The 18,320-nt window shown below is 43.2% G+C and overlaps 1 protein-coding gene across 2 annotated transcripts in view; it reads right to left on the reverse strand.

Annotated features, from left to right (window-relative positions):
- Positions 1-906: 906 nt before the first annotated feature.
- Positions 907-18,320, reverse strand: part of ANO10 (anoctamin 10) — a 246,622-nt gene continuing 229,208 nt past the window's right edge. For both annotated transcript variants that reach the window (XM_026649351.2, XM_026649350.2), the window contains one exon: positions 907-1,822. In XM_026649351.2, the coding sequence (XP_026505136.1) occupies positions 1,760-1,822 (63 nt within the window). In that variant the 3' untranslated portion in view covers positions 907-1,759. The remainder of the gene's footprint in view (positions 1,823-18,320) is intronic.

The raw sequence follows: 18,320 nt of genomic DNA on the forward strand, positions 1-18,320 counted from the left end.
TGACTATTCATTTCATAGGGTGACCCCAAGTTCTTGTGTTATGTGAAAGGGTTATTCACTTTCTCCACACCACTCATGATTTTATAGACCTCTATCATATCTCTCCTTAAATCAACAACAAATTGCCAACAAACCACCACTCTCAGGAACATATTCCAAAACAAAATTATGCATTACTAATATTCACAAAAGAGATCTAACCCTTAGATCTTCAACTCTCCCCCAAATGTCTGTTCAAAGAGCTTGGCTTTGCACATACCAAAAACCTTAATAGATCTGGGCTATTTTAGACCAAAGTGGGGAAATGAATTCCATAGCTGAAGGGTCTTCATGGAGAACACCCTGCCAGCAGTTCCCTCTCTTATATGCCAAGGGAGCCCCAGCTTCCACTGATCACAGCTGTGGCAGTAAAACAGAGAGAGAGAGAAGAGTAATCTCAGGTCATTTAGCACTTTACAGATCCAAAAATCAAAACTTTAAACTCCACACAGAAGGCTCTACGTTAGCTTAATTGTGTTATTCTGTGGTGAGTAGCCTTTGTCATGAGTATTTGTTACTTACAAATGTAAAAGTTTGCTGTGTAATGAAGTATTCAGGTGACAGGTTCTCTTGTGGTAGAATTTTGAAATATATCCAAGTCAGTGCAATTATCTTCATCAGATCTATCCAAATAGGATTGTGTAGCTAACATAAAAGTATTTCACATCCAGGGAAGTTGGCTCTGACAGAGATGAAAGTTGTATATCAATAGAAAACAAATTGACTTGAGGCCACATGACCTAGAAGTATAGATTTTGAGCTTATTACCATCAGAAAACCATTTAAAATTAGGAGAATTACATTTTCATGATATGCAAGAAAGAGTCAAATATCTCAGTACATGTGTGAAAGTATCAGACATACAACTATGGAGTGTTCATTTTAATAGCTCTGTTACTATCATTTCAGTTAACAAAAAGATTCATTAATACAGGACTATTGTTCTGAAGAACCACCAAATGGTAATCAGAGTTAATGCTAAATGAAAAGAATACACAATCATCGTTCATCTTCATAAACTACTAATCAGCAATGCCTGTTTCATGCCAAATGCTTTCTTACCAGCGTCTGAAAATAATTTAATTGAGATTCTTTATAAAATGAACATATTGTAATCTCATTTTATAGTATACATTTCCAAATAACTAGCTTTGTGATTGGTCCTATGGAAAAAATCAGACATCACACTATATAATAAACAAAATTTAGATTAATTTCCTAGTAAATGCTGTGAACAGTGTATAATAAGCTGTCTTTGAAAAAAAAGATATGCCTTTGGAAATGATTAACTATTCTACTACAAGGACAAAAATGGTTAACAAGCATAAGGAATGGTACACTAAGAATTAAGTATACTAATATACCAGGCACACCTTCTTTTGAAAAGCTGCAGATCAAGACTACATTTAGCATCAGGATACCTACTCTTAAAGATCTGTTTCATATAATTTTGATATAATGTCCAGTTGGTTATGACATATTTCAACAAGATCTAGCATAAACTGGAGTGATGCTCTGTATTCTGTCTCACCAGACAACTGTTGAATATTCCATATGAAATGAAGAGGAAAAGGAAAGGGGAAACAATTTTTCATTGTGTCAAGCAATCAGTGTTGATGACCAAGTACAGATAATAGATACTATCTATTGAGTAATACATTGTAGAGTGCAAATACAGTAAGATTTTAAATACTTTAAAAGCATGTTCACATGCTAATGCTCAATTCATCTTCTTTTTTCCATGTGTTTCTTCCTTCAATGACTCGGCTGCAAGTTTCATTTGCTGTGAGGAAAAAAAAATGGTGTCACTTGTTGCAGCGTAGTTTAAATGAAGCGAACAAAACAACGGAATCCGAAGGTAGAACTGAAAAAAGTATCACTTTGAATCTAATCAAATAATGTTTAAAATGACAAGAAATAATTTTAAATTAATTCAAACATTCCTTTGTAAAAAAAATGAAAACACACTGAGCTTACAGCATGCCTGAATTTTACAAGCGAGAGACTGGAACAGACAGTTTTTATTTGGTAACTGCCTGTCTTACCAGATCTGAACAAGCGCTCTGTGAGGCTGAAAGTGTCTCTTCTCTCACCAAGAGAAGTTGGTCCAATAAAAGGTATTACCCCATCCACCTTGTCTTTCTCACCAAAAAACGTAGAGACAGACAGTTCAGCTTATATGTTAATTGTTTGCATGGTGAACAATACTTATACAGGTCTATGGACATAAGCAAACTCCTTCAAATGGAGTTACTGAGCCCTAGAGGTACCGCATGTAGAAGATTAGTAAGGTTGCAAGTTGCAACACTGGAAGAGTATATCAAATTAAATCTATTCTTTTAATAACTGGCCATGTTTTCAAAAGGATTGTGTGAGGAGTTAAATACAATTTTAGTATTTACCTGCCATTTATAATTTCACTGATTTTTAGAACCAGCATTGCAGATTGATTAACTTCTCTTTGCTATAAAGTCTATGAAAAAATATTTCATGGATGTATTGATAAATCACACATCTATACAACTATATATTTTTTAATTTTAGGGGTTTTTATTCTTGGAGAATGCATTATCTTTTTAGGGTGTCAATTTATGGCCTTTCTTTGCAAAATTAAAATAGGCAGTGAAGCTGTCCAATAGAACCTCTTTCCATTTAAACTAATTAATTAAAAAAAAAGCTGTCTCTCAACTGCACCTAACTTTTTTGGAAAGTAGGTCTTAGATCTATTGTGTCCCTATATTTAATAACAAGGTTTCAACCTGCTCACATATCTATAATAAACATAGTTAAAACCTTGTTATGTACCACACCATAATATTTACTTCACCCGTAGTATTTCTGGCATTCTGTATAGTTAAAATGAGGAATAACACAGTAACTAGGCACTGCAAGTGTACCTACATTTCAACATTTGTTGCCCATTGTACAACTCATCCATGTTCTGTTTTCCGTAGTATGGTAAAGAGATTGTGTTGCTTGAAAGCTTGTCAGTTTAATTGATTAAAGTCACTATTTTCAGGAAATTGCAAGGCTAGCACCTCTGCCTGCTGATAGCTCAGAACTCTGGGAACCCATACACTAAACTACCAGCAGGGCTGTTGCTAACAAGACCTAATTGTGCTCCTAGTTCTCCTCCTCCCATGAACAAGCCTGGCCCTTGCATCCTGACTCTATGCTGGCTTTGATTGCCTATTTGTTCACTTCTCCCACAAATGCCTTTCTTCTTTCTCCCATGTAACCTCTACCCCATGGAACCTCCCTCCTAAACTAACCCGTAAAACCACCCCCCATCATCTTTTGAACTCCTCGTCAATACTCACTTCTACCTGACTACAGGGATCTTTCAACTAATAATGGCTAGGCAGAGGGCCAATAGACATTACAGATATTTTATTTATATTAATATTTTAATGGCATGACCAGATACAATCTAAATGTGCACACAACTAACCTATGTAACCTGGCATTCCGATCACTGTTATCAGAAGTCCCTTAGTTCTACCTCTACTTCTGCCTGCATGCGTTATAGCTGATGACCGTATTGTTTGTGTTTACGTAGCCATCATATCCTATGAACAGAGGCCAGAGAGCATGCCGATATCAGGGTTGTAACCAGAGGGGTAGCTTTGCACCTACATAATTCATGAAGAAATCTCTCACATTTAGGAACCCAAACATGCAGCCTTGGTAGCACAGGGTCAAAAACTTATTTCTTTTCCTTTTGTTTTGATAGTTATATGATGTTTCTTCCTGGGCATATTTTCAGGTACGTAAAATGGTGACCATGAAGAAGAATTGTAACACAATCTTAGATAGGATGGAAAAATTAAATTATTGGAACATATTCATATTCTTTGTCATTACATGCTCCATTTCAAAAATGTGAATGGAATTTGCCTGTAGACTGAGCATCTGACTCCTGGCCAGGTAGTCTGAGGCTAGGTCTACACTGGGGAAAGGGGGTCGACCTAAGATAGCAAATAGCGTAGCTGAAGTCGGCATATCTTAGGTCGATTTACCTGGCCGTGAGGACGGCGGCGAGTCGACCGCTGCTGCTCCCCCATCGACTCTGCTTCCGCCTCTCGCCATGGTGGAGTTCCGGAGTCAATGGCAGAGCGATCGGGGATCGATTTTATTGCATCTACACTAGACGCGATAAATCGATCCCCGATAGATCGATCACTACCCGCCGATCAGGCAGGTAGTGTAGATGTACCCTAAAGGTGTTAAAGAGGAAATAGCAAGCCCCACTGAATATAAATTTTACTGTACTGAAGTGTCCTGAATATTGTACTGTATGTTTTTCTTGTAAAATTATTGAAGTTAATCTTTTAAAAAAAATTATTTCTAGTGACAGGCTTTTGAGAGACCCTAGTGCTCAATGCATCACTATCATTGGAGGGCTCCCAATGTCCCTTGGAAAAGAGAGTTAAATTTCATTTTATTCAGTTCTTTTTCTTTGCCAGGCAATCTGCTGCTAAAATAGATGAATTTATTCCCTTGTAAAAATAAAATCTGGAAAGAGGGCAGTGGTGGTGATTTGTGTTATTCCTGAAGCTACAGTTAAGGTTTTGTCTCCATTACCAGAGAGGGCTCAACGTGAAGCAAGGATGCCAGGCATCACAAATATCTGCTGAGGGAAGTTGAAGTCATTATGTGAAGCTTCTCAGTAACAAGACTGTATGATCAATCAAGAGTCTGTGGAAGCAGAAGGAGACTGGATGAAGCTGAGCCAAAGGAACTGTTCACGTACCACCTGCAGTTAACAGGTAAAGGTCTCATAATATTAGAAAAAATAGAATTCGTGCACTTATCCTAAGGCAGTGCATATTGAGAATAAATTCCATAAAGATACACTGAAACAAGTAAGAAATAACTAGCTATTCTTTGGAAAGAAAGGGGATTGAAAGATATAGCCAAAGCAAAGAGAACAGATTGTGATGGACCTAAATGTGAGGAGGAAGGGGAAGGGAGAAGCTAGTTGTACTGAGTGGCATTTTTAGAATTCAAGAGTTCACAGCCTTGAACTTAGCATGACTTAATTCTAGACAATTCTACATGCAAGGAAAGAGAAAGAGACCTGAACGTTAAAATATGGAAAGCAATCCCACGAGAAAGTAACTTTTACACAATCTCTAAAAGATTACCTAGCCGTGCACTTCCCTAATCGTTCAATGAGTGTTTTGAAAACGCCAGTGTCCTAAAGTTTAAGCTGTTTTCCTTTTTTTTTTTTTTAAATAATGTTTGATTTTATCAAATATGTAGAGAGTGGTATAAAGACAGGTGAACATATAACTAAGTGTATAACAGTACTGTCACAAAAACTGGAAATGAATAAGCTGCATGTGTCTATAAAAAGCACAATGAATTTCTGATCGAAGCTGTGGGGGCATCAGTTGAAAATGAAAGAGGAGAGGAGAGACCTAGGTGTGTTAGTTGATGACAAGATGACTATGAGCCACCAATGTGATATGGTTGTGAAAAAGGAAATGCAATCCTAGGATGTAGAAGGCAAGATATTTCCAGTAGAGATAGGGAAATGCTAGTGCCATAGTACAAGGCACTGATAAGACCTAATTTGGAATATTGCGTCAGGGCCGGCTCTAGGTTTTCTGCCGCCCCAAGCGGAAAAAAAAAAAAAAAAAAAAAAAAAAAGGCGCGTCAGCGCAATCGCGCCGCTCCACTCTTCAGCAGTGGGTCCTTCACTCCCTCTCTTCCTCTTCGGTGGCACTTCGGCGGCAGCTCAGAGAGGAAGAGAGGGACTGAGGAATTTGCTGCCGAATTCCCGCCAAAGACCCGGACCTGCCGCCCCAATAGCGGGCGGAGTGCCGTCCCTTTGTATTGGCCGCCCCAAGCACCTGCTTCTTTAGCTGGTGCCTGGAGCTGGCCCTGTATTGTGTACAGTTCTGGTTATCCATGTTCAGCAAAGAGGAATTCAAACTGAAACATGTGCAGGATGATCAGGGGAATGGAGAGTCTGATTACGAGCGGAGATTAAAGCAACTTGTTTGTTTAACCTAGCAAAACAAAGGCTGAGAGGAGATATGATTGCTCTCTATAAACACATATGGGGAGGGAGAGGGTAAATACCATGGAGGGAGAAGAACTATTTAAAGTAAACAACTATGTTGGCACAAGAACAACTGATTGTGATCACGGGTGGGATGGAAACAATTTAATTAATCTTAAAACAGAGCTTGATAAATTTATGAGGGATTGTATGATGGATTTGCCTACAGTGGTAGAGGGCTGGGCTGGCCCTGGAGCTTCCTTCTGGTTCATGTATTATGTTCCTAAAATCTCATTCTTCAGGGCTTCAGCCCATCAACTGTAGGGTTCAGGAGGGGAACCCCTGAGGCGTTCGGAATTTTTTTTTTGGTCTTCTTTCTCTGAAGCTTTAGAGATGGCCACAGTGGCCTGGGACACTGGACAGGGTGGCCTGGTGCTCTGAGGTGGCACTGAGTATTCTCTGTCTCAGATGCTTGGCTGGTGTGTCTTGCTCATGTGCTTGGGATCTAACTGATCACGATCGCCATATTCGGGATCCAGAAGGAATTTCCCCCCCATGTCTGATTGGCAGGTATCTTGGGGTTTTTCCACCTTCCTTTGCACAACATGGGGCATAGATCACTTGCTAGGATCATCTGGATATATCTCATGAAATCAATGCCTGCAGTGCAGGGTCCTCGGGCATTGGTACATCTCAGTCTCTCCCGCTTTACCTGTGGCACACAATAGTCTCCAGAGGGCTGTAATACTTTGTTCTAATTTCGGTTGCTGAATTTAGTGCGTGTGTGCTGGTAGTGTTTAGTAACCTGTGATATACAGGAGGTCAGATTAGATGATCTGGAGGTTCCGTCTGGCCTTAAACTCTATGACACTGAAATTTTAGTTCACATTTTATCCAACGAAATTGGGATGCCAGGATTTATTTAATACAGAAGAACATTCAAACTTTGCCTCTTGTCTTTGCCTGCCTGCGGTCCAAATATGCTTAGCATGATATAAGCTAACTACAGTAAATGTATTTTTTTAAATTTCTATCTGCATTTCCATCCAACCTATAAGCAAAATAAAATTAGTTTGCTGTACAAATATGTATTTGTTTTTCCCTAGCAACAATGAAAGAAAGGCCATAGCTGAATGATGGGATTCAGAGTCCCCTTCTGTATCCTTGCTGATTCATTTATTTAAATAAATGCCTGATTAAAACTAAAGGCAACTTAATTAAAGTGACTTCTACCTCTAATGTAAAAGCATCAGAAAGATACAGAGAACAGCAATTCTACCCAATTCATGACGCACCAAACTCAAAACTAATTCACTTACACGGAATGATTTTCTTAAATTCTCAGCATTATTGACTCTAGTTTCTCTAATAAAAAAAAATATCCAGAAGTCTTTGTGCTGTTCTGGACCTGTACATCCTAAACTTAGCTGAATGCAAAACTCATTTCAAAATGGGGACTTCAGCTCTTCTGATCTAAGATACAGTACCACCTCTGCCACCAGCTCTTTATATATTCCATAGGTATCAGGGAGGCTTAACTTCAATTCCAATACTTCCTATGGATTTACAGGGAGATGGCTGAGGGCACACTGAAGAGAGTTAAGTTCAATGATGTTCTGGTAAAGCCAGGATCTTCAGGTCATTTTGGGTCGAGTTGTGTTTTACCAGCTCAAACTCAGAGTACTGAAGTAGGGGATCATTTGTGGCTTGAGAGGAATCTCCCTGGGCAGGGAGACCTCTCAGCTGATGTTGACTGGCTGGGGGAACAAGGCACAGAAAAGGTACTGGGAGCTAAGGCTCTCGCTGAAACAGTGTGGGCACCAGGAACTGGCCACTGTGGCAGCTTGCCAGGGGTCCTACATGGCACATATTTGTTCCCCTGCTGACTGACCTGAGACATGCTACTGAAGAAGGAACTGAGACAGTGCAGGAACTATGCTGGGGGAAAATTAATTCAGGTATTTATTGATTATAAACCCCCCAAACAAAACTGTGGAAAGTGCTTGGGGGAGGCAAGGTGATGGATGCAAGAAAAGGAGCCTAGGGTTTCCTCAAAGGGTTCCCCAAACACCCTCTCCCTGTCAGATGGAGACCAACCTGCAATAGAGGCAGAAGATGGAAAAAAATCCAGAGGAAAAGAGCCCTCAGAGAGCTACTGAGGAAACCTCTGCCTCTGAGCATGGCCACGGGAGATGGGGGCAATGTCAATAAAGTTCACTGAGTTCACCTGCAGAGAGCACAGGCAGGCAGACTACACAGGAGGTGAATGGGGAGGAACTTCTTGCCCATTTCTGAGACTTGGAAAACATGGAAAAATCCAGCAGTTCCAAGTCTGACTAAACAGCAGATTCCTATGTTTGAGAAAATCACATCATGCTTGATAACTTAAAAATCATGAGCTTTCAAAATGTACCTCTGCTCAAATAGTTAATAGCTGCTAATCTGATGGCTGTTAAATGGACTATCTGAAATACCTTGATGGTTTTCAGTTTCAGTTCTGTGATCCTGATACTTGATTACAGCCCCAAAACCACAGCTCATCTTAGCTTTGTTCTTTGCAGCGTTGCAACCATGCTGGTTCCAGGATATAAGAAAGTCAAGGTAGGTGAGGTAAAATCTTTTATTGGAGCAGCTTTCTACCTCGTCTCTCTCTCTCTCAGCTTTGTTGGCAGTCTCAAAAGAGAAGCCAATGATCAGTGTGAAGGCCCAACTCCCCTCTCAATCACAGACAGTCCTTCCAGGAAGGGTGAGAGAGGAAGTTTGCAGTACTTCAGCCTGTACTGTAACTGTTGTATGGATAAAGAAAGTACTTAAGTCCTGGAGACTGCAAATTTGGCACATTTCTCAAGCATTACATTTCCATGAACATTTTAAAGGAAAAACATATAAATAGACCAAGTTTATCACTCCATGGAATCATCATTGAAGGTGCGATACTCTGCTATGTAATCTTTCCCTTCCTTCTCTACTCAGCAAAGATCCAAGAATTTTGTGGCTAAATCCAAAAACTTTAAAAATTGTAGTTAATTAAATTACAGACAGAAATGCTGACACGGTACAAAGAGAGTCTGGAGTTTTAAATAATGCTATAATGTTTAATTTTCCTCTAGCCACAAATCAATTTTTCTTTAGGCCAACTAAAAAGGCTTGGGGGAGGGGAACTGATTGGCTTGTAAGATTATTTTTGTACTTTTTTGTATTTTTGTAAAAAAGTCCTTCTCTCCTCAAGGGTCACGAATTGACTCACTAATAATCTTGCGAACTTGAATTAACCATCTTCTCCCTCAAAAAAGTGTGAAAGTGCGGAGATCAGCATACTTCCAATATCTGTTTGCAATCGTCATCATACGGACATAAAAATCTTGATGCTTTTAGGCAAAGGTGCCAATTGTATTTGATTATAGTGGACTCTGAAAGAAGGGGCTTTTAAACTGTGTAATTTAATACTACGAACAATACAGTATGTTGGCAAAAGGGAGATAGTTACAGATATAAGCAAATACAAAGAAAGGCACAATTACATTATAAACCTGGATTAAAGAAAAAAATTGAGCTGCAGGGCATTTTATTACAGCAGTGTCCAGACTTTACCCACTAAAGGCTTCATTCGAAACCTACCTTTAATGTGCATGTTATGAATGGATTGCAGCCATCTTTATCTTTTATATCAAAGTGCAGATCCTAGAAACAACAGGTCCCAATGTGCAAACTCCGTATCATGCTGTAAAGCAGCATATCCTGATCAAGATGGAATACAATGGGATCTGTAGTCTCATTAGACCACCACTATAGAGCTCTGTGTGCTATATTTTGGCTATCTCTGCATTACAAATACAGGAAATCTGTGACCTTTGTATAATGGGCTTCTATTTTTGTCGATGTTCACATCACACATTTTTCACACAATGAGTATGCTCTTATAAACCAGTCTCAATGTTTGTGTGGTTTTACAAAACAAAGTTGCAATTTTCTTCAGAATGCATTTTGTATGTATTACTTCTTTTTTCCACTTGCACATAATGATATTGCCCTTGTGCATTTGTTGAGCTCTATGCCATAGTTTTGTTATGCTTCAGAGTAACATTACATTTTCCAATTTTCTTTTCGCTCTTACGTTCATAACCTATACTGTAGCCAGATTTCCTACAGTTATTGCTACTGGGTCTTACACATTTAAACAGAGAAAAAGGGGCCCCATACAACACTTCAGCAGCTAACTGGTGGAAAACAAGGTAATATTACCTGAAATAGCTAGAAAGAAGAAAATCAAATTGCTGAGCTGAAACTAGACTTCATCGATGCACCAAATAAATATTTTTCAACACAAAACCACATATACAAATATGCAGATATGGAAATACGTACTAAAGTTAGTACAGACTATACGCCTCTAAGCAGCCACTTCTTCGTTTGCTTTTCTTCTACTAGCCAACTAAAATTCCTTCGAGTGTACTGTTTTAATTTTTATATAGGACAACATGTTCAATTATTTCTTGATTTATTTCATATTTACAATATGAAAATGGAAGGGGAAAGAAAACGTTCATGTGACATTCATGTGATGGTGCACAGTAACAGCAGAGGTAGATTCTAGGGCTTATGACTTATGCAGGTAACTGAGAAATATCAGCTAAATCTACATGCCAGCCAATAGCATGATAGTGCATGTCTGTGCCTGGAATGCCTACTGCCCTATATGTTTTATTCCTTTTGAACAATAAAAAGTCTAAGAATAAATCTGCATGAAACAGTAGCTGTCCCGCAATGCTGCGGGGACAGTGTGTGGTAAGCATGGATCTATCTATCATGACTAAGTGCTTTCAGAAAACAAGAATTACAGGTATGCAATTTTATTTCCTCTGAAGGTAGTGTCACAGCAGATCCCCACTTATATTAACAAGCTCAGCAAACATTTTGGGGCAACAATAAAAGTATCCTGTAATTGCAGGATACCTTCAGGCTCTTTGCAGGTGGGGAAAAATAATTACATTTTCTAGCAAGGAGAATAAGATAGCTCAAAACAAAACACCAGTTATTATAAATGGGCGAGGGAAGATGGAGCACTCTCAGTTTGGAGGCAGATTATGTGATACCAAGAAGCTAAACCTAGAATCACAACCTAACACTGAATTCAGGCAATACCATTTTGCATAGGTATATGGACCATTCCATGTGGCTCTGTGTATCTCCTGGAGACTAATGTATCTGAGGCTGGATATGGGATCAATCATTCTTCAGACTGAATGTGCCTTATAATGATCCTGAACTATAGATTCATTTAGAAATAGTTGTCTTGGGGGTACATTTACACTGCAGTCTGAGGTGTGATTACAGCTTGTGTAAGCATGCTTGCACAAGCTAGATTAAAGCTAGCTCAGGTATGCCTACACAAGCTGCACTCACACCTCTGATTGCAGTGTAGACATACCCTCAGATACAGCATAATCTATTGATCAAGGATCCAAAGAAATAAGAACCTGTATGTTTTAAGGGTACTTCTATACAGCACACGGCAGCAAGCCTCCCAGCACAGGTCAACAGACCTGCGCTGGTGGGGCTTGTGCTACTGTGCTAAAAACAGCTGTGCAGACTTTGTGGATTAGGCTGGAGCTCGGGCTCTGAAGCTGAGGGAGCAGGGAGGGCTTCAGAGCTCAAGTGCCAGCCCAAGCTGCAACTTCAAAGTGCTGTCTATACAGCTGCTTTTAGCGTGGTAGCAAGAGCCCTGTGAGCCCGAGTCTGCTGACCCAGGCTGTATAGACATACTCTAAGGCCTGGTCTACACTAGGCTTTTATGTCGACTTTAGCGCCGTTATATCGAATTAACCCTGCACCCGTCCACACCAGGAAGCCATTTAGTTCGACATAAAGCTCTCTTTAAATCGATTTCTGTAATCCTCCCCAACGAGGGGAGTAGCGCTAAATTCGACATGGCCATATCGAATTAGGCTAGGTGTGGATGGAAATCGACGGTAATAGCTCCGGGAGCTATCCCACAGTGCACCACTCTGTTGACGCTCTGGACAGCAGTCAGAGCTCGGATGCTCTGACCAGCCACACCCCCGGGAAAATTTGAATTCATTTTCATTTTCCTGTCTGGGCAGTTTGAATCTCAGTTCCTCTTTGGACATCGAGGGGAGCTCAGCAGCAGTGGCAACTATGCAGAGCTCTCCAGCAGAGATGGCCGTGCAATCTAATAGAAAGAGGGCCCCAGCATGGACTGATCGGGAAGTCTTGGATCTCATCGCAGTGTGGGGCGATGAGTCCGTGCTTTCAGAGCTGCGCTCCAAAAGAAGGAATGCTAAGATCTACGAGAAGATCTCCAAAGCCATGGCAGAGAGAGGCTACAGCCGGGATGCAACGCAGTGCCGCGTGAAAATCAAGGAGCTGAGACAAGGCTACCAAAAAACAAAAGAGGCTAACGGACGCTCCGGATCCCAGCCCCACACATCCCGTTTCTACGAGGCACTGCATTCCATCCTGGGAGCGGCCGCCACCACTACCCCACCCCTGACCGTGGACTCCGAGGATGGGATCATGTCCGCGGCCGGTTCCTCGTCGGACATGACAGCGGACGGGGAAGATGAAGAAGGAGATGAGGAGGACGAGGCAGTCGACAGCGCTGGCACCGCTGATTTCCCCGACAGCCAGGAGCTCTTCATCACCCTTACCGAGATCCCGTACCAACCGTCCCCATCCCTTACCCCGGACACAGAATCAGGGGAAGGATCAAGCAGTAAGTGCTGTAAACATGTAAACATTTATTTAAAACAGAACGGTAATATTTATACTATTAACAATGTACATTTATAAAAGTTCTGTAAACTAGTAAAAAAATAATCAGGTACAAAACAGGAATATTTACAAAGGTAACAAATGGGTTTTCATGATTTCTCTGTCTTAGGCTCTTCTCAATTTAGTCCCAAGTGTTTTAAAAAATTTTCACAATGTCCGTTACTACATGATTCCCAGGCCCAAGACGCTCCACTCCAAAGTCCCAGTGCACCTACGCGAAAATCCGGTCAATGTGGCCGGGGATCGACGAGAAATCCTCGTAGGAGAACTCCTCGTAGGTCTCGTGGAGGTAGAGCTCAAGCCTGTTGATCAGGTTCCGGGGTAGGGCGATCTTAGTGGGTCCTCCGTGGTAGCAGACATGTCCCTCCACGCCACAATCAAGTACTCCGGGATCATAGCACGACATAGCATGGCGGCATACGGCCCCGGTTTCTGCATGCTTTCCCGCAGCATGCGTTCTCTCTGGGTGTCCGGGATCCTCAGGAGGGTGATGTCGCTCATGACGCCCTGCTTTGAATTAGGGAGGGGAATGTTAGTATTGGGACTGCTTGACAGCCACGCGGTGGAGGGAGAGGGGCAGCATACAGGGATCTTTCCCTGGGACAGCCGCGAGGGGGTGGGACAGGGGCAGAGTTCATGCTGTCCTGATTGCTGGCAGCAGAGACTGGCATTGCTTTCAATGTGAAAGGAGGCCAGTGCTACTGCTGGAGTTTTAAGCAGCCACAAGTCTGCGGCTTACCATTATTGCCCGCTCCAGAAGTTCAAGTCTCCAGCCACAGTTCTCTGAACACTCCAAGACCTCCGCAAGTCCACAGGCACTGAAGGCGACGGCCGAAAATTCGACCTTGTCCCGAGTGCGCATGTGAGAGGTTCAGTGCATGGTCTTGTTCACAGAGAAAGACTAGGTTCTTTGTATACAATTTCATTTATCTGTCTCAGGAATTCACTCCCTTTTTACAATTCACACAGACACATCTGCGACTGTCTCCCAACCCAGCCTGTCAGCACACTCCCAGAGGCTAGCGCAGATTAGGCGGAGGAAGAAGAAGACGCGTGAAGACATGTTCTCAGAACTAATGGACTGCTCCCGAGCCCAGGCAGCCCAGCAGACACAGTGGAGGGAGAACTTGTCACAAATGCACCGAGCAGTCATGGAACGGGAGGAGAGGTGGCGTCAGGAGGACCAACAGGCTACTGAAAAGCTGCTTGGACTAATGAGGGAGCAAACGGACACGCTCCGGCGCCTTGTGGATGTTCTGCAAGACCGGAGGCAGGAGGACAGAGCCCCGCTGCAGTCTATCTGTAACCGCCCTCACCCGCCACCAAGTCCCACACCCCCCTCACCCAAAGTCCAAAGAAGGAGGGGCGGCAAGGGCCGTTAAAACTTTCAATCAACCCCTGCAGACTGCTCTAGCAGTAGAAGGCTGACATTCCCCAAAATTTCATAAGTCCTTTCCTACCCACCTCACACAAGCCCCCGTCCAAGTTTCACCCCCCACGTTTCATGTCTGGTTCGCAATAAAATGTTTGTTTCTGTTCATTACTGTTTCAGTCAGGTTCTTTTGAGGGAGAGTCTGTCTGGAGGGGGGGAAGGGGCTTGGTAATTGGACAGGACAGTGACCTTTAGCAGGGTACAGAGGCGGTGTCAGGTCCAGCATCAGGACACATACACAGTGCAGTCACTGGTTACCCTGGTCAGTCTGGGAGGTGTTTTTCATGTTCTAGGGGGAGGGCAGTTACAGATCTTATGCAGCGGTCCTTATCCTGGCTCACAGATCCACGCAGCAGGGGATCTGTAACCCTACCCCCCCTGCCAGAAAGTCACATAGCCGACACATACACACAGTCCCCCCCAGGAGTGCTGGCAGGCTCCATTGAAATAACCAGTCCACCAGTGCGGAGCCTGTCATTCCGGGAGTTTAGAGGCATCATTTGCATCCGAACACTGAACCCGCCCCCCGCCACAGTCTGCGTCCCCGGTTTAAAATATTCCCGCGAAAACAGCAATACAGACAACGCTGTTCATTAACAAAATCGAAATGATTTTATTTTTTGGGAAGGGGAAGGGGGTGAAGGGGGTATGTAACTGGAGAGGATAGTCAAAATGAACTGGGTAAAGAAACGGGGGCAGATTCAGCTTTTCTGTCCACAAACTGAAAAGTCACTGGTTGCCCTGCTCACTCAGGAACCTAGCTTTCAAAGCCTCCCGGATGCACAGGGCGTCCCGCTGGGATCTTCTAATGGCCCGGCTGTCTGGCTGGACGTAATCAGCAGCCAGGCTATTTGCCTCTAGCTCCCACCCCGCCATAAAGGTCTCCCCCTTGCTCTCACACAGATTGTGGAGCACACAGCAAGCTGCAATAACGATGGGGATATTGGTTTCACTGAGATCACAGCGAGTGAGTAAGCTTCTCCATCTCCCTTTGAGACGGCCAAAAGCACACTCCACCACCATTCTGCACTTGCTGAGACGGTAGTTGAACAGTTCTTTTTCTGTGTCCAGGGCGCCAGTATAGGGCTTCATGAGCCAGGGCATTAGCGGGTAGGCTGGGTCCCCGAGGATGACTGTAGGCATCTCCACATCCCCAAGAGTTATTTTGTGGTCTGGGAAGTAAATACCTTCCTGCAGCCGTCTAAACAGACCAGAGTTCCTGAACACGCGAGCGTCATGAACCTTGCCCGGCCATCCGACGTAGATGTTTGTAAACCGTCCCCGATGGTCCACCAGTGCTTGCAGCACCATTGAAAAGTAGCCCTTTCTATTGATGTACTGGCTGGCCTGGTGGTCCGGTCCCAGGATAGGGATGTGAGTCCCATCGATAGCCCCACCGCAGTTTGGGAATCCCATCGCGGCAAAGCCATCTATGATGACCTGCGCGTTTCCCAGGGTCACTACCTTTGGGAGCAGTACCTTCACGATCGCCTTGGCTACTTGCATGACAACAACCCCCACGGTAGATTTGCCCACACCAAAGTGGTTCGCGACTGACCGGTAGCTGTCCGGCGTTGCAAGCTTCCAGAGGGCTATGGCCACTCGCTTCTCAACTGTGAGGGCTGCTCTCATCCTGGTATTCTGGCGCTTCAGGGCAGGGGACAGCAATTCACAAAGTTCGAGGAAAGTCCCCTTCCGCATGCGAAAGTTTCGCAGCCACTGGGATTCATCCCAGACCTGAAGCACTATACGGTCCCACCAGTCCGTGCTTGTTTCCCGGGCCCAGAATCGCCGTTCCACGATATCCACATGCCCCATTGCCACCGTGATGTCCTGGGCGCTGGGGCTCGTGGTTTCTGACAGCTCTGTGCTACTCTCCGACTTCAGGCCATCACGGCGGTGTCGTAGCCTCCTCGCCTGATTACTCTTCATCTGCCTCAGAGAAAGGTGTATGATAAGCTGCGAGGTGTTGAGAACGGCCACAAGTGCAGCGATGGTCGCAGCGTGATCCATGATCGCAGTGCTGTGGCGTCCGCGCTGTCACTGACCAGAAAAGTGCGCGAACTGATTTCCCGCCGGCGCTTTCATGGAGGGAGGGAGGGCGTTAGTGACGGACGGATGACGACAAATTTTTTTTACCCAGAAGGCATTGGCGGCTCGACCCAGAATTCCGATGGGCAGCGGGGACTGCGGGAACTGTGGGATAGCTGCCCACAGTGCACCGCTTCCAATATCGACGCTCGCCCGTTAGTGTGGACTCACAAAGTCGAATTACTGTCCTTAGTGTGGACACACACGTTCGACTTTGCAATATCGATTCCACATATTCGATTTAAGTAAAATCGAATTAACCTCGTAGTGTAGACATACCCTAAGACAGTTATTTATTCTGCTCCAGATAATAGTTTAAGGTACTGCACAGAATTGGGTGGTGGATGTGTCTTTGGTACCAGAGGAGCCATTGGTCCCAGTTGCACCAAGACTGCTGGCATGAGTAACACCAATAGTATTGGCACAAGAGCCAGTACTGAAGGCAAAAGCACTGATAACTGGGGTGTGGTGTTCTGAGAGAGAGAGAGGGAGATATATATATATATATATATAAATTATATATCTATAAATGAGTCTGCTCTATTAGCTTATGCTGTAGAGGCTCATGCACTAAGTTCCAGAGGCCACAGGTTCGGTCCTGCACCAATGACCGGGGTCCGTCGGCATTACACAGGCATCAACACCATGCATGCTCCCATAGTGACGACAGCTCCAGGAAGATGTAATTCTGACTTAATGATGAGAGTTGCCAGTGCTCAAACTGCTGGATTTGGAAGCACTACAGAGCATGAGCCAGGAATGGTGGGTAGATAAGGCATGATCTAAAAAACTGAGTGATGTGACTGGCTCTACTCACCCTGAACCTGGTCCTCTGAATTGTGACCAAGCACCAGGCGGTGGGTCACACTGCACAACATCAGTGTCTCCATTGGCTCTGATGAACTTGATATAGCTAAATTCTTTGAGGATGCTGATGTACTATGGGACTTCTATTGCTAGTGTTACAGCTCTGTGCTTGGCAATGATTCAGTTTCAGCACCTCAGGGGAAACTTGACTTGAGAACACTGACTCATAGATTTTATGACCAGAAGGGACCATTATGATCATTTAATCTAACCTTCAACATAATACAGGCCATAGAATTCCATGCAGTAATTCCTAAATCACGCCCAATAATTTCTGAATGAACCAGAACTACCATATCTTTTAGAAAGACAATCAAATCCTGATTTGAAGATTTCAAGTGATAGAAAATCCACCTGTTCCTTGGTAAAAAAGTGTGTCTTATTTCTAGTTCAAATGTGTCTAGCTTCAATTTCCATCTTAGGATCTTGTTATGCTTTTGCCTGCTAAATTGAAAAGCCTTCTGTTATCAGGAACCTTCGTTTAATTTAGGTGCTTATATAATATGATAGGTCACTTCTTAACATTCTCTTTGATAAGCTGATGGGACTGAGCTTCCTTAATTTCTCACTGTAAGGTAAGTTTTCCAGAATTCAGATAACTCTTGTGCCTCTTTTTTGAACCCTTTTCAATTTTTTAACATCCTTTTAAAACGTGGACACTAGAACTGGTCACAGTTTGTATTCCATTAATGGCCTCACCAAAGCTGTATCCAGAGTGGTAATAAACACCTCCTACACCTTTTCAATATTCTCCTAGACGTATAGATTTTAAGGTCAAAAGGGACCATCATGATCATCTGGTTTGACCTTGTGCACATTGCAGGCCACAGAACCTCACCCACCCACTCCTGTAACAGACCCCTAACCTCTGGCTGAGTTACTGAATTCCTCAAATCATGATATAAAGACTTCAAGTTACAGAGAATCCACTATTTACACCGGTTTAAACCTCAGTGCCCCCTGCTGCAAAGAAAGGCCAAAAAACAAAAAACCAGGGTCTCTGCCAATTTGATCTGGGAAAAAATTCTTTCCCAACCCTAAATATGATGATCAGTTAGACCCTGAGCTTGTCAGCAAGACTCACCAAGC

The sequence above is a fragment of the Terrapene carolina genome, unplaced genomic scaffold, assembly GCF_002925995.2.
Source record: "Terrapene carolina triunguis isolate 2854851 unplaced genomic scaffold, T_m_triunguis-2.0 Scaffold84, whole genome shotgun sequence".
NCBI lineage: Eukaryota > Metazoa > Chordata > Testudines > Emydidae > Terrapene > Terrapene triunguis.